This window comes from Trachypithecus francoisi, unplaced genomic scaffold (genome assembly GCF_009764315.1).
Source record: "Trachypithecus francoisi isolate TF-2019V2 unplaced genomic scaffold, Tfra_2.0 Lachesis_group8, whole genome shotgun sequence".
NCBI classification, from domain to species: Eukaryota; Metazoa; Chordata; class Mammalia; order Primates; family Cercopithecidae; genus Trachypithecus; species Trachypithecus francoisi.
Genome location: NW_022681473.1, coordinates 68,152,330 through 68,168,893, shown reverse-complemented (window position 1 = coordinate 68,168,893; position 16,564 = coordinate 68,152,330). Strand labels below are relative to the sequence as shown.

The 16,564-nt window shown below is 39.4% G+C and overlaps 1 protein-coding gene across 1 annotated transcript in view; it reads left to right on the top strand.

The window, feature by feature from the left end:
* GDPD4 (glycerophosphodiester phosphodiesterase domain containing 4) overlaps positions 1-16,564 on the top strand; it is an 85,377-nt gene that overhangs the window by 23,382 nt on the left and 45,431 nt on the right. Inside the window, exons 5-10 of the mRNA XM_033207149.1 lie at positions 880-939; positions 5,982-6,080; positions 6,152-6,245; positions 7,441-7,518; positions 8,326-8,471; positions 8,858-8,940. Coding sequence (XP_033063040.1) covers positions 880-939; positions 5,982-6,080; positions 6,152-6,245; positions 7,441-7,518; positions 8,326-8,471; positions 8,858-8,940 — 560 coding nt within the window. The remainder of the gene's footprint in view (positions 1-879; positions 940-5,981; positions 6,081-6,151; positions 6,246-7,440; positions 7,519-8,325; positions 8,472-8,857; positions 8,941-16,564) is intronic.

The following is a 16,564-nucleotide window of genomic DNA, read 5'->3' as shown; positions in this document are numbered from 1 at the left end:
TCCAATAAAACAATATATTTTAACAAACTTTCTACTCTACCCTACCTCTTTTTGGATACATACAATGACAACAATAGTGAAAAAGAAGGGGTACCTGGATTCTATTTCTAATTCTATCTTTAGGTTACTATGTAACCTTGGTCAAGGCATGTAACTCTTCTGACCTCAGTTTCATTGTTTTTTCAAATGAGAATGATAACAATATTTAATGGTATAATATGGGGCTAAGTAAAGAACAAATGAAATATACATGAAATTATTTTGATAAAGAGGTAAGTGCCTTACACATCAAATTATCATTAATATCCTAGGCATCTGAGGACTCCAGTTTTCAATTTCTATCTTTACACTGACTTGATGACTGGCTAGATTTAGATTAAAATCCAAGATTTATTGAATCTATACCAGTGTTAACAACAGTGGTTTGACAGTTGTAACAACAGCCCTGTTGTCCTTGGACAGCAAGAGTCCTTGGAAGGGCTGCCTCCTGACCTTTCCTCTCTTACAAGTGAGTCTGAGTAATACCAGGAAGAAGGTTCCTCACAGGGAAAAGAAATGGGCAGGAGCTCAGGAAGAGTATCAGTGTGGTAATTGTTATGAAATCTTAGAGGAGATAACACGGAATTCTTCCTGAGGTTGCAGATGGAAGTTATAAACAGGAGGCGAGATTTGAACTGGCTTTGAAGAGTCTGTGGCATCGGGAGAGGGAGCTTTTTCAGGCAAACAGCATGGAAAACTCCCAGAGGCTAAATAAAGTACAGGTATAGCAAGAAGTGAGTGTACTACCGGACTGTGAACAGGATTTGGAGCTATAGGAACAGTGCTTTGGGTGGCAACTTGGTGATTTCAAAATAACTCTCTTTTTCTTTGCTTTTGCAGTTACTTGGATTTTTGTTGCTTTGGGAAGGGATTGAACTATACCTGCACTTGTGTCATAAGGTAGGACATCTGAGTCCACATAGGAAACCTTAGACCAGGACTGAACCTTAGGCCAGGCCTAAACATGCTCCTTGGTGTACTCAGTTTTGCATATGGGTTACCCTCTCTGTTACTGTTCTCCTTGGAGAGAAGAGATTTACTTACACCATTTTAACTGAAATAATTAAATAACGTTGCAACTGATTTATGGAAGGAACTGAACCCGAGCTGAACCCAAACTCTTATTCTCACTGTTTCCTATTAAACTCAATCTGTGACCCTGTTCTTCCCATTCCAGTAAAATCTTCGGCACTCATTCCATTAATTTCCCAGTACTTTTTAGTCACAGGAATACTCTCATTTCAGTGATTAAAATTTTCAGTTCATTGTAATAACCTAAGCTCCAACTTTATTAACCTTAAAATGTTTCCCCTCCCCTATTTGGGCCTGATCCAAGCCTGAAGCCCATAGCGGCAGAGAGGGCATGGTGGTCCTTTTACCTCTTTTCCGCCTGAGTGGGATCCAGGGGAAGAGGAGATGGAGAAAAGAGCACAGTCTCACAAGGAGAGGGGAGAAGGGAATCGGGGTTGATTTCTAGGTAAATGTACAGTTGCTTCTTTTCCTGTAAACTTTTTCTATGTATGTTTTCAGAAACCCTACTGAGAACCTTGACTGTAACTCTCTTGGTGGAGTCAATGCCTGTCTTCCTGCAGCGCCCTGAAATTTCTTTTTTGAAGTCCTTTTGACCCTCTCTTGAATTTGGATATCTTTAAAATAACATCAGCATGATTTATTTCACAGGGTCTATATCTGGTCCCCAGAGGACAGTCAGCTTGGCCCCACCATCTACAGGCATGTAGCATATTTCCGATACAGCATCCTTGTTTTGTTCTCCCATGGGCTTGAACAGCTCCAGTGACAGCCTCTTGCTTTTTTATATACTTTTTTGGGCATGTTTCAAAAAAATTGATACCAGTAATTGGACATATTTGTGGGATCCATGTGATAATTTTGATATATGCTTACAATGTATAATGCTCAAATCAGGGTACTTAGGATATCCATCATCTCAAGCATTTATCATTTCTTCATGTTAGGAACATTTCAACTCTTCTAGCTGTTTTGAAACTATTTTTTGAACTATTTTGAAGCTATTTATATTATAAATATTACTAACGGTAGTCACCTTACTGTACCTATCAAACATTAGAACTTATTCTTTCTATCTAATGGTGTGTTCTCATTAACCAACCCCTCTTCATTTCTCCCACTCTGACCCACCCTTCCCAGCCCTTGGTAACTATCATTCTATTCTCTACTTCCATGAGATCAACTTTTTTAGCTCCCAAATATGAGTGGTAACATCAGGCATAGTGTTGATACAATTCCTTGTATTTTCCCAAATCCAGAAACATTTCAGACTCTTGAGTGGTCCCTTTAAGTCTTGAATTAGTCCATTTGCATTGCTAGTAAATACCTGAGATTGGGTAATTTATAAAGAAAACAGGTGTATTTTGGCTCATGGTTCTGTAGGCTGTAAAGGAAACATAGCACTGGCATCTGGTCCTGGTGAGGGCCTCAGGAAGCATACAATCATGGTGGAAGGCAAGCAGGGAGCCAGCATATCACATAGCAAGAGAGGGAGCAAGAGAGAGGAGGAGGAGGTGCCAGGTCCTTTTAAACAACCAGATCTCATGTGAACTCACAGAATGAGAACCCACTCATTACTGCAAGGATAGCACCAAGCCATTCATGAGGGAGCTGTCCCCATGATCCAAACACCTCCCTCTATGCCCACCTCCAGTATTGGTGGTCACATTTCAACATGAGATTTGGAGGGAACACAGGTCCAAGCCATATCAATATCCTCTTACTCAAATGAGAAGTATGAACTGGAAATATAAATTTAGAGTTATTAGAATAGATGGAGCTTGAAGTCATGAGATTTTCTAGGGAAAGAATATAGATTTGAAAACTGAACAAATAGGACTTATTGACATCAACATTTATTTTGGATTTGGGACACCATGATAAAATAACCAATACCAAGAATCCCTAGGAGTGAAAACATTCTGATTACCATTCCAGGTTTGTGTCTGTTATAAAAACTATGCTTATGTTGCCTGTGCCAGTTAAGTACTGCTATTGGCCTCTGCTACGGCAGAAGCGCATCATCCCCCTTTGAAATCAGGAAGACTGTCTGGCAGCATCTCTCACCTTTTTTCAGGCATACAGGATGGCCACCACAGTGCTTTTCAAGGATGCTGATGCTTTCCTCACCAGTGTCTTCTGGGACCTCCCAAAGAACTCGATATAGGGAGTAGGTTAGCTCATAGGTGATACTGTTCTAGCACTTTTTCTTAATAAATCTTTTATTATTTCTTCTATATTATACCAAGAAATTACTGGCATCCCAATTTCATTGAGCATAGGCTACCAGTGAGCCTGGGCTTCAGATAACCAAACAATTAGAACCTCTTTGAACTGCTTAATACCTGGATTCTAGGATATGAAATCCAGAATCTCTGGTAAGTGCACCCATATCAATAAATTTAGTCTGATCTAAATTTCTGTTCTCTTGTCCTTGTTCTCTTTCCCTTAGAATTCATTCCCACACATATTCTACAGGATTTTTGCCAATATTAGTTAGGAAAATCTTCTTTTCTAAGCCTTCATCTTCTGAGGCATTCTGGGATCTAGTTCACAGATTCTGAAGGCAATGAAAAGTGCAGGGGGATTATTAAGAGTTGGCATTCCCTTGGAACTTAACTACCTTGGTTGAGTCTGCAGGTCTTCAAACCAGGAATGACCAGACTTATCAGACTTGTGAGGAGAGACTGATTTTATTGGTAAGGGAGATTTTGTGGTGCTTGGAGTTTCAGTTTTATTGTACTCAGAATCAATTTAGGAAGAAAAACGTTAGCACCAGGGGGTTCTAGAACCCCCCTGCCCTTCCCCTTCTACCTACAGCTGCCCAGAGAGAAGCGAATGGCATCAACCCAAACTCCTTATAAACATGCTAATAACCTGACCTCCTAGTAGACACACTAAAGGTATTTGTCAACTCTTTATCTGCAAAAATTTCTACCAGGATATACCTAGATATATCTAGGTTGGTTTTGGTGTAAACAAACCTGGAATATATAGGTTCATGTGGTAGAAGACATGGCTGGCTAGAATTATATAATTAATGGAGTATAAAATAATGATGCTCCATAATCAAAATGACTCCTGTAAAGGAACGTTTCTTCATATTTTACTCAAAACACACCTTACATTTTAAGTCCAAAAACAGAATGTATACTAATACAGGAGAGGAAAGACCCTGTATGAGTAGCTGCATTTGACATAATCGTATCTGCTCAAATTTTTTTTTTTTTTTTTTCGAGATGAAAGTCTAGCTCTTTCGCCCAGGCCAGACTGCAGTGGCACTATCTCGGCTCACTGCAAGCTCCACCTCCTGGATTCACACCATTCTCCTGCCTCAGCCTCTCGAGTAGCTGGGACAACAGGCGCCCGCCACCACGCCCGGCTAATTTTTTTGTATTTTTTTTAGCAGAGACGGGGTTTCACCGTGTTAGCCAGGATGGTCTCAATCTCCTGACCTCGTGATCTGCCCGCCTCGGTCTCCCAAAGTGCTGGGATTACAGGCATGAGCCACCGCGCCCGGTTTTTTTCTTTTTTCTTTTTTTTTTTGGCAGAGTCTCACTCTGTTGCCCAGGCTGGAGTGCAGAGTGGCGCGATCTCAGCTCACTGCAACCTCTGCCTCCCAGGTTCAAGTGATTCTCCCACCTCAGCCTCCCGAGTAGCTGGAACTACAGTTGTGCACAATCACGCCTGGCTAATTTTTGTATTTTTAGTAGAGATGAGGTTTTACCGTATTGGCCAGGCTTATCTCGAACTCCTGGCCTCAGGTGATCCACCCACCTCAGCCTCCCAAAGGGCTGGGATCATAGATGTGAGCCGCCGCTCCCAGCCAACCACTGGAAAATCTTTTATCTGTTCCCTGTGATTGCCTATATCCTTTAAATCCATAGTGAAGTTTGGTGTTGGGTAAGATCTGCGATTCTAATGAGTCTGGCAATTCATCTTTTGTGTTGTGATGCATTTAGTTTTTCCTAATAGGTTGTTTAAAATTTTTTCATCTATGTATATGTTTTCTGTTCTTTTAATAATGTCCTTGTTAAATTTAGGTGTAATGTTTTGTTGCACTCATAAGATATTATAAAATATTCTCTCTTTTTCTATTATCTGAAAGAGTTTGTTAAAGATTGGAAATATTTCTTCCTTAAATGTTTGGTAGAATTTATCATTGAAGTCAGCAAAGGGTTGTTTTGTGAGAGACTTAATTATGGATTTAATTATTTTAGATGTAGAGATTATGGAAAGGAGAGAGCTAAATACTATCTAGAGGGCAGCACAGATGTAGGAAAACTATACATTTGAAAGGGAGGAAGGTAGGAAAGTTAGGTCTTCTTGGTCTCAATGTTTTTTCTCTATGAAGTATACAGTGTTCTGGCAGACAGATTTTTTCATCTGTTTAACAAATACTTATTGGACGCTTACTATGTGCCAGACATTCTGCAGGACACTGAGGATGTAATCATAAACAATACCAATATTATCCTTGACTTCATGAAGCTTATAGTCTGTTGGGGAAAACAGACATCGAAAAGGCAATTACAGAGTATTATTTACTTATAATTGTATTGAGTATACAATTGAAGTCTAACGAAATAGCGAAGACTTTAATGGCAACCGTTGAATTTGAGTAAGAGATACCAAGCAATGTTAGGACCCAGCTGAGGCTGGAGATAGTAAATTAGTAATGGTAAATTAGCTGTGTAATTTTTTCCAGTCATGCTATACAGCAAAGATCAGAAGCAAAGAAGGTGAATGATTGTTTCCATCTAATACTGGGGATTTGCAGGATGGTGAGATTAAAAGAATGAGGAAGCAGATAAGGTCCCTGACATTGTGAAGACACACATACAATTCCTAAGGACAGTTCTGATCCAAGCCTAGTGCTTCAAGTCAGGAGATTTTTTTTCCTGTTTCCCTAGATCCTGATTCTGCTAGTGATTCTTGCGTGTGTCATTTTAATGTTCATTATATGCAAATTCTGGAAAGAAAGATGGCTGGTAGCCGGGCTGTCACTGCAGGTAAGACTCATCCTATAGCTCCAGCACTAGCTGTCTAGATGTATCCAGCCTGACTTTTGGCTTTCTCACAGATCTTTGCTCCCTACGTGCACCTGGTCAGCATAACTGTGATGGTTATCCTTTTCTGGCCTGTGGCCATCTACGTGGCACGTTTGGAAAGAGAAGGTATGTCACATAGGGCAGAACCCTGCCTATTTCTTCAGCTCTGGCTTTAGCTTGCATACTCCACTCAGGAAAACAGAAGCTTGGGAACTAGCCGCCCCTATGCCTTGTTGAAATTCATTTAGCTTGCTACTCAGGCACGCTCCTGTGCTTTCACTCACTACCCTGTCACAGTGGCCAATGGCCTGTCATAGTATTTCTGTGGCCAAACAGAACTTCTAGAGGGATTCTTTTTTTTGAAAAATAAGATCTTTACATTGTTATACATTGACTGTCTGAAGATGGATGGCAGGTGACGCAGTAGAGGCTGTTTTAATTTTACTTGAGCAAAGTGCTGGTACAAGTCACAGTGCTTTCCATTTATTTTCAAATATTAGTAGTTTTCCTTTTTTTTTCCTTTCTTTCTTTTTATTTCTTTTTTTTTTTTTTTTTGAGACAGAGTCTTGCTCTCGCCATGCTGGAGTGCAGTGGCACAATCTCGGCTCACTACAACCTCCACCTCCCGGGTTCAAGAGATTCTCCTGCCTCAGCCTCCCAAGTAGTTGGGATTACAGGTGTGCGCCACCACTCCTGGTTGTATTTTTAGTAGAGACGGGGTTTCACCATGTTGGCCAGGATGGTCTCAATCTCTTGACTTCATGATCCCCCCGCCTCGGCCTCCCAAAGTGCTGGGATTACAGGCGTGAGCTACTGCGCCTGGCAAATATTAGTAGTTTCAACTAATACTAGGTGCAGAAATTTCTGGTTACATTCAAGTAACTCAAAGCAGTCCCCTGTGAGACCATGTCATACCTGAGGACTTACAGCAGAAGTCTGTAAGTCGTCTTACAGCAAATGTCTGTCTCTGTCACTGGTTTCCTCTTCATTCTTTGCCCCAGTGTAATGGAATCAAAAGAACTGGATCTGTATACTAAACTGTTTTGAGAATGGAATTGTCTTTCACCACTCTACGGATAAACCAATAGGACATTCTTCTCTCTGGGTCTCATTTTTACTCTTTTTAAAATAAGGGTAAAATTACCCTTTCTGACCTGTGGGGGTATGCAGGCAAGAGAAGGACTGCATAGATAGTGCTGCCATTGTGTGTTTATATATGTATGCTTGTATGTGGAGGGTAAATTTTAGGAAGTATTTCTGGGGCAAGGGCTTAAAGGGGACAATAATCAACTCTTTTTCTTTTTTACTTTCTAAATTTTAGTTAGAATGAGAAGATACAGGATGACACATTCTGAGAAAAAAAGGCTCAAGAAATGTAATGTAATCGCAAGGTTAAGAGGTTAGAGCTGGAGACTGAGATTTGAAAGTCACTAAAGCATAGGTGGTAACTTGAAAATGTACAAATGGGTAAAATTCTCAGAGGTCTAAAATAGTAAGTCTTGGGGAATGGCTGGTTATTGCAGGCATTGTGTACAGGCTCTGTATGAGAATGTGTGTGTATGCATGAAAGAGAGGGAGGGAGGGAGGGAAAGAGGGAAGCAAATAATATTTATAGAGTGTTATGAGTCAACACTGTCATAACAACTCTGTAAGGTTGATATAAGCAGCAGGACAGCCCCATTTTACAGAAGAAAATGAAGATTCAGAGAGATTAAGTAAGTTGTCCTTAGTCACACAATTAGGAAGTGGCAGAACTTGGCTTTAAACCCAGATTTCTGCCAATTAGTGCTCTTTCCACTATGCTGTACTGCCTTAAATATACAGATGTTTTGGGATGATCTTTACAGTCTCTGGGGCTTTCTTATAATCAGCCAAGCTCCTCATCCTCCTGAGAAGCTACTCCTTAACATCGCTTCTCCTTCCTTTCCTTCCCCATCTGTCCCCTGTACAATTGAGTCCTCTGTCAATTTCCAGTTCCAGTAGTAGCCTTAATAATAATGCCCTATAATTGTACAGTTCTATACTTTTATATCCAAATCCCTGGAAGTAAGTGGAAATGTCACAGAAATAGGAAGTAAATTAGCCAGTACACAGTCAATGAAACCCATGGACTGTGGGTTTACTCAGACTGCTGCTTTGCTTGGGGTGATTTTCCAGTCCTCTTTATCTTTTTTCCCCTACTTCCCCTTCCTTCCAAATTTTTCAGGTCTACAAGTGGCTGTTGGATTACCCTTTCTTCTTATCCTTTTAAGTCTCTGTTTGATGCCACTAGGGATTTATTCTCCCTGCATTCAGGAGAAGGAGAATTTGGGGCCCAAGCCAACCATCTTTGGACATAGAGGTGCACCCATGGTAGGTCTGAGCATGAAGAACATGGATGAAAATAAGTATGTATGGGATATGTGGTTGAGAGAAGAAAACTGAGAACCATAGGAGCCCCTGGAGAGAAAAAGTGATTGCATTAAGATGGCAAGAATAAAGAGTTCGTTGTAAAGGTTGGACTTGAATCCAGGCCACCTAACTCCCGGTCCCTTTCTCTTTACTGTGCCCAGTGACATTGCCTCAGGTGAGCAGAGTCCCAGAATCAGCTTGGATGGAGGATATACAGGTTTTGAAAGGAGATCTGAGGGAACCAAACTCTGCTACCCAAAATCCTACTGGGTTCTACCCCTACCATAAAAGGAATGCTGGGAGAAGAGACTCTAAGGCTTAGGGCCTGATGTCCTTTTCTTCTACAGTTGGGGCCTGAGAATACCATGATGTCCTTTGAGAAAGCTGTTGAACATGGAGTCCATGGATTGGAGACTGACATACACTTAAGGTAAGAAAGCAGGGAGCTGGGGTCGGGGGAGGAGGGGATAAGTTCATTGCCATGCAAGAGAACCAGCCTGGCCTGAGGTGTAGAGACAGCAAGCCCGAGGGAGTTGTTCCTGTATTCACATGGCATATATGCAGGTACTACACAGATGAACCACATCTCACAAACCACACCTCTGCACCTCCATGTTTTCAGTGACAGGGTTACAAATCAGACACACTCGATAATAGTCTTCACACATGATTCAAATATGGTGCCATTGCAAACTGTGCTTACCACTTCACTCTATGTACTACCTTAGCAATTTAACATTCCCTGAGCATTTGCTATATTCCAGGCCTTCTTCTGAGTGCTTGGGAGATGCAAATGAGTAAGATATAGTCATACCTAAAAGATGTTCCAGCTAGTGAAGGAGACATGGAATGTTTACAGATAACTACAGAATAAGGCCATTTGTGGCAAGAGCCATCCAGAGAAAAATAAGTGTAATGGAACCTCAGTGGAGGAAAAGGTCACTTCCTATTGTGTGGGAAAAAAAAAGAAAAATAATCTTTATGCTCAAAGTTGTGTTTGGGTTGAGCCTTGAACCAAGCAGAGATGGGGGAAAGAGAAAATTCCAGGGAATTCTTTCTGAGAAGCTTTTGCTCTGTCCAAGACCATATGAGAAGAATGAAAAGACCAGTGTCAGACTGGGAGACAATATTTGTAAAACACATATCTGGCAAAAGACTTGTGTCTAGGATATATAAATTTCCAAAACTCAACAGTAAAATGAAAACAAAAACAAACCAAACAATCCAATTAGAAAATGGGCAAAATACATGTGTAGATATGTCACTGAAGAGAATATACAGATAGCAAATAAGTATTGAGAAGATGTTCAACTGCATTAGCCTTTAGGAAAATGCATATTAAAACTAACACTATTCACCTATCAGAATGGCTAAATTAAAAAATAGCAAGAACAGTAAATGCTGGCAGACAAACTGAATCACTCATATGTTCCTGGTGGAAACATAAAATTGTATAGCCACTCCAAGTAAGTTTGACAGTTATTTATAAAACTAAATGCAGTCGTATCTCACTTAATGATGAGGATATGTTCTAAGAAATGCGTTGTTAGGCAATTTTGTCATTGTGTGAACATCATAGAGTGAACTTACACAAACCTAGATGGCATAACCTACTGCACACCTGGGCTGTATGGTATGACCTGTTACTCTTCGGCTGCAAACCTGTACAGCGTGTTACTGTACTGAATACTGTAGGCAATTGTAGAACAATGGCAAGTATTTGTGTATCTAAACATATCCAAACATAGAAAAAGTATGGTAAAAATAACAATATAAAAGATAAAACATTGTACACCTATATAGGGCAATTACCATGAATGCAGCCTGCAGGACTGGAAGTTGCTCTGGGTGAGTCAGTGAGTGAGTGGTGAGTGAATGTGAAGGCCTAGGACATTATGTGTACTACTGAAGACTATAAACACTGTACACTTAGACTGTACTAAATTCATTAAAAAATTTCAATAATAAATTAACCCCAGTTCATTGTAAATGTTTGACTCTTTTGTGATAACAGTGTAAGCACAAACGCATTGTACAGCTGTGCAAAAAACATTTTTTCTTTATAACCTTATTCTCTAAGCTGTTTTCTATTTTAATTTTTTTTTTAACTTTTTTGTTAGAAATGAAGACACAAGCACACACATTAGCCTAGGCTTACACAGGGTCGGGATCATTAATACCACTGTCTTCCACCTTCACATCTTGTCCCACTGCAGTGTCTGCAGGGATAATAACATGCATGGAGCAGTCATCTCATATGGAAACAATGCTTTCTCAAATACCTCCTGAAGGACTGCCTGAGGCTGTTTTACATTTAATTTTTTATATATAATAGAATGTATGTACTCTAAATTTAAAAATAGTGTAGTAAGTATATAAACCAGTAACAGTTGTTTATTGTCATCAGGTATTATGTACTGTCTGTAGTTGTATGTGCTATACTTTTATGTGATTGGCTATACAGGTTGGTTTACACAAGCATCACCATAAACATACAAGTAAGGTATTGTGCTACAATATTATGGCTACAGAGTCACTAGGTGATAGGAAATTTTCAGCTCCATTATAATCTTATGGGGCCACTGTCATATATGGAGTCCGTTGTTGACTGAAATGTCATTATGTGGCACATTACTATGTATACTTACCATACAACCCAGAAATTGCACTCCTGGGCATTTATTCCAGAGAAAAGAAGACTTAATGTTCATATAGAAAAAAACTTTACATTAATTTTCATAGCTGTTTTATTTGTAATAGCCCAAATCTAGAAACAACCCAAATGTCCTGTAAGAGGTTTAATAATTAAACTGTGTTCATCCATACTGTGGAATATTACCCAGCAGTAAAAATGAATGAACTATTGAAACATGCTGCTGTTTGGATGGACCTCATGGGAATTACGTTGAGTGAATAAAGCCATTCTCAAAAGGTTATATACTGTATGATTCCATTTGAATATCACATTCAGATGACGACATTAGAGTGATGGAGAAAAATCAGTGGTTTCCAGGGGTGAAGGAGGGAGAGAGGTGGCTCCCACTTTAAAAGGTAACGCAAAACCCTTCTTGTATATTTACCATTCTGTATCTTTACTGTGGTGGTGGTGATGTGTCTGCACGTGTGATAAAATTAACATAGAACTAAATATACAAATAAGTTCATGTAAAATGAATGAAATCTGAATGAGGTCATAGATTTTATCAATGTCAGTTTCCTTGTTGTGATAGTATAGTATAGTTATGCAAGATGTTACTATTGGGGGAAATGGGCTAAGGGTGTATAGGATCTCTCTGTATTATTTCTTACAAACACATGTGAATCTACAATCCTCTCAAAATAGAATTTAAAGAAAAGAATCTCGTCAGCTTTTTTTAAAAAAAGGTATAGACAAAATGATTCTAAACTCGGAAGATGATCCATTCTGACATCTTAAAACTTTACTAGGCCCTATATCCTGCTCCAGTTTATGCCCCATGTCTTCACTTTCTTTTAAACAACATTCCTCCAAAGAGTGATCTGTACTGTTGTAGAGGATCAAAAATTTTTGTTAGTCTCTACTCTTCTGGGTTCTTTGGCTGGTCTACAAATTAAATTGATGTAAGACAGATTAACAGGAGAAAAATAATTTTAATTATGTATGTATACATGGGAGTCCCACAAAAATTTGAGATTCAAGGAAAAGACCAGATGATTGAGGCTTGTATAGTTTCCTGAGCTATAGAAAGGAAGAGGGGCTTGTATGGGGGCAGTGACAAATTGTGGGAAGAAGAGGGAAGAAAATGTGTGGTGAATAAAGGTTGTTTTATTATACAGATGTAAGTCTCTTGATTATCAAATGATTTCAGAGCAGCTCTCTTATTGGTACAGATCCTTTTACTAATGAAAATTTCCTTTATAAATACAAATTTCCTTTACAAAAGGGCAACTTTTCAGAGCTTCTCCTGTGTCTGCAGTTTCTCAAAATAACCAGCTCAAAATAATCAATATGCCAAAGAGGTATATATTGGGGTGCCATGTTCTGGTCTCCTGCAGTCATATTTTAGGGTGAGTGTCTTGAACCCCAACATTGCCTTTCTTTGCCTTCTCTCAATCCTCCCCTTTGTTTTGGATAACTTTTAATCCTTTTTGAGCCTATCCCAATCAGGCTTCTTCTACACCACTTCTCAGAGCTCTTACTAAGTTATCAGGGACCTCAGACTTCCTAAATATTGTAGTAAATTTTCAGTTTTCATCTTAACCTCTCAGCATTTGAGTAGTCCTTCATTTTTGAAACACTTTCTTCATTTGGCTATTAGAATACCATACTCTCCTGATTTTCTTCCTACCTGGCTGTTTCCTATGTGACTTCTTTTGCTGGCTCCTCCTTCCCTTCTTGCCTTTAATGTTGGAATTTTTGAGATATGTGATAAAATAGTTGTAAAGGATGTCTGATCCCTACCCCAAGTTCACCCCAAAGTGAATTTGATAGTGCTTATGCCACTTGATAAAATTGCAGCTATGTTGCCCTTAAATGTGAAACAGGTTTATATGAAACCTTCATTTGAACATAATTTTGAGAAACATTTGAAAAGGCAGAGAAATTTTTTAAACCTAAAGAGCAAGTAATATAAACAAGTTATTTGCCTCTGAGAGAAAGCTTTGGGAGATTCTGAGAAGATCTATGCAAAATTTTTGGCTGCTATTATTCCCAGTCCTCTAATAAAATTTTTAGCGTAAAAGCCCAGCCAGCCATACACCTCTCTGGAGAACACTGAATTGAGTTTTCTGGGGATTGCAGAAACACAGATCCTGAAGAAATGCTGACCTCCTCATGTGGACCAATAGGAGAAATCTTGCCAACAGTCACTGGCAGTCCATGGAAGCTGAGTTAGAGAGATTGAAAGATCCCAATAAACTTGTTTGTGCCTACTGCTCTTACTCCCTCTGCTAACGCGGTTTCCACCTAACTTTTTAAGGGAAATAAATGTAAATGTCACACGTAACAAGTATGTGTGTGATAACTAGTTTCCGTTGGTATTGCCTACCCTTTAGCATTCATGATGAACAACATGTCAAAAATTTTAATGAAGATGTGTCATGCCAAGCCATATGAGAACCTGAGGCAAAAGGAAAAATCAGTAATACTATCTTATCTTCATTTAAAATTTAATATTTTGTTTATAGTGGATTTTTGCATTGGTTTTGTTTTTTAAAATATTGTATTAAGATAGTATTTATCTTACTAGTTTTTGGCACCCCTTTAAATTTTAGACCCATGGCAAGTGCACTATCATTTTGTTATTTGTTTTCTCCTTTCCTGCCTCCTTTTGGACTAATGGAACATTTTTTAAAACTTTATCTCGGCCGGGCGCGGTGGCTCAAGCCTGTAATCCCAGCACTTTGGGAGGCCGAGACGGGCGGATCACGAGGTCAGGAGATCGAGACCATCCTGGCTAACACGGTGAAACCCCGTCTCTACTAAAAATACAAAAACTAGCCGGGCGAGGTGGCAGGCGCCTGTAGTCCCAGCTACTTGGGAGGCTGAGGCAGGAGAATGGCGTAAACCCGGGAGGCGGAGCTTGCAGTGAGCTGAGATCCGGCCACTGCACTCCAGTCCGGCGACAAAGCGAGACTCCGCCTCAAAAAAAAAAAAAAAAAAAAAAAACTTTATCTCTACTATTGGATTATTAGCTATACCTTTTTTCCCCCAGTGGTTGTGCTAGAGTTTACAATATGATCTTTAAGTTATTTCTCCCTTTGAGTATTACACATTTATGTGTAAAGCTATTTTGTCAGTACACTAACAGTGTCTTTTATCAGTACATTAACATTTCATGTCTCTCATAGTATGACCTGGTGCTATCATGAACCTCATTATACATTGCTATTACTTTTTGCTTTAAACAGTTAATTCTGTTTTTAAAAAATGAGAAAAAGTTTCTATATTTACTCATGTATTTATCATTTCTGGCACTATTTATTCTTTTGTGTAGATCCAAGTTTCAAATTGTATCAATTTCCTTTTTGTCTAATAATTATTTTAATCTTTTTTACAGTAAAGATATGCTGGAAATGAATTAGTCTCTTTGTTTGTATGAAATATTTTAATTTTCCCTTTATTTTTGAAGAATATTTTTGCTGCATATATAATTCCAAGTTGACAGTAGTTTTCTTCAAGCATGTAAAAATATGTTATTTCATAGTTTTCTGTCTTATGTTTTGATGAGAAATCTTCTGGATGCTTATCTGTATTCCCCTCCACATATGCCCACCCCTGGCCCCAGCTACTTTTTTTTTTTTTTTTTTTTTTGCAGCAGAAAGAGGTTTAGTGATAGAGTCACCAAATGAGGAAATAGGAGGAAACCTCAAATCCATCTCCCTAAGGAGTTTGGGGCTAGAGTTTTTAATGGTTTTGGAGTGGGCTGGAGTATGGAGATTGTTGATTGGTCAAAGAGTACAGGGCGAAGTCAAGGGACAGGGAGATGAAGAAACTATATTCTCATGCTGATTCTGTTCCTCTGTGGGGGTCTTCAAACTGGTTCACATCAACTGTTTTACCAGAATATGGGATCTGAAAAACATCTTAAGCAATTCTTAAACAAAAGCCTTGTGATTCTAATGTCAGAAATCCTATCTATAGAAACACTGGGGATGCAAATGGTCAATGTCAAATGACTTTCCATTACAAGGAAGTGGTTCAAAGTGAAGCCTGATTAATACTTAATTATAGCTATGTTGCTGTCCAGAATTCTTGTTAACCCTGTGAGGATGGCTTCAGTACCCCCTTATCTTCTTTATCTCTCAATCCTGAAGTGTGATCATTAAGGAGGAATTAGGCCATGACTGCTCTGGCTGATTTCTGCTGACAGGGGTCAGGGGGACCATAATTAGGATTTGAGTAATGAAACTGCTTTGTAGTAGCCTGTAAATGTTCTTGAATGCCAGGTATAGGGTTCTGATTTTGCATGACAAAAGTGTCAGTTCTTTTGTTACTAGTCCCTGTTGTCTGTTGTGAATAGAAAGAAGAACAAGATCACAATAGTAAGAGTTTGTAAGGGGAACTAAAACCAGTTTCCTATTCCCTTAGGAAGCCAGCTAAAGAGATCATTTAAGGGGATCTGTGGTACACACCTCTCATAACCATTTAGCTTATTTGGAAATTTTTTCTATTCACAACAAGTGGTATAAGCTATTGCACAGATACCCACTTGTTTTGCCAAAAGGAAATCTAATACAATTTAATTATTCAGAACTACCTGGGCCAAAGAGCTTAAACCATTATGCCTAACAGCCTTCTTTATTTCAGCATGTCAGCATACCACATTTTTGGTGTAGGTTTCTGAGCTCCAACATCCCCATCTGAAGCTTCCCTAGAGGTTTCGCACACTAAAAGCTGAGTTGGTGGGAAAACTGAGTAAATAGCTGAGTGGCAAAAGATCCTCGTAAACCAGTCTTCTATTTCTGGGAATAGCCCAGTCCCATTAAACAGCTGTATCTCACTTCAGGAGTTAGTATTGCAAATGAGCTTTCAAATGGAAGAAAAACATATGTTTGGAGAAATCTATAAACCAGTTTCCTTAGTCTGGAGGACAGTCAGTTGAGGTGTCAGATGTTAGATTTGGCCAGGCGTGGTGGCTCAAGCCTGTAATCCCAGCACTTTGGGAGGCTGAGGCAGGGAGATCACCTGAGGTCAGGAGTTCAAGACCAGCCTGGCCAACAAGGTGAAATCCCGTCTCTACTAAAAATACAAAAATTAGCCGGGTGTGGTGGTGGGCACCTGTAATCCCAGCTACTCAGGAGGCTGAGGCAGGAGAATCACTTGAACCCAGGAGGCGGAGGTTGCAGTGAACTGAGATGGCACCACTACATTCCAGCCTGGGTGACAGAGTAAGATTCTGTTAAAAAAAAAAAAAAAAAAAAAAATGGATGTTAGGCTCAAAACATCTTCAGTTAATGTGGAAGCAGGCAGTGGCAATCTGACAGATTTTTCTTGCCTGTAGTTTATGTATCACAAGGTCAGGAGATCAAGACCATCCTGGATATGCTTTCAGGAAAAAGATAGTAGCAATTTC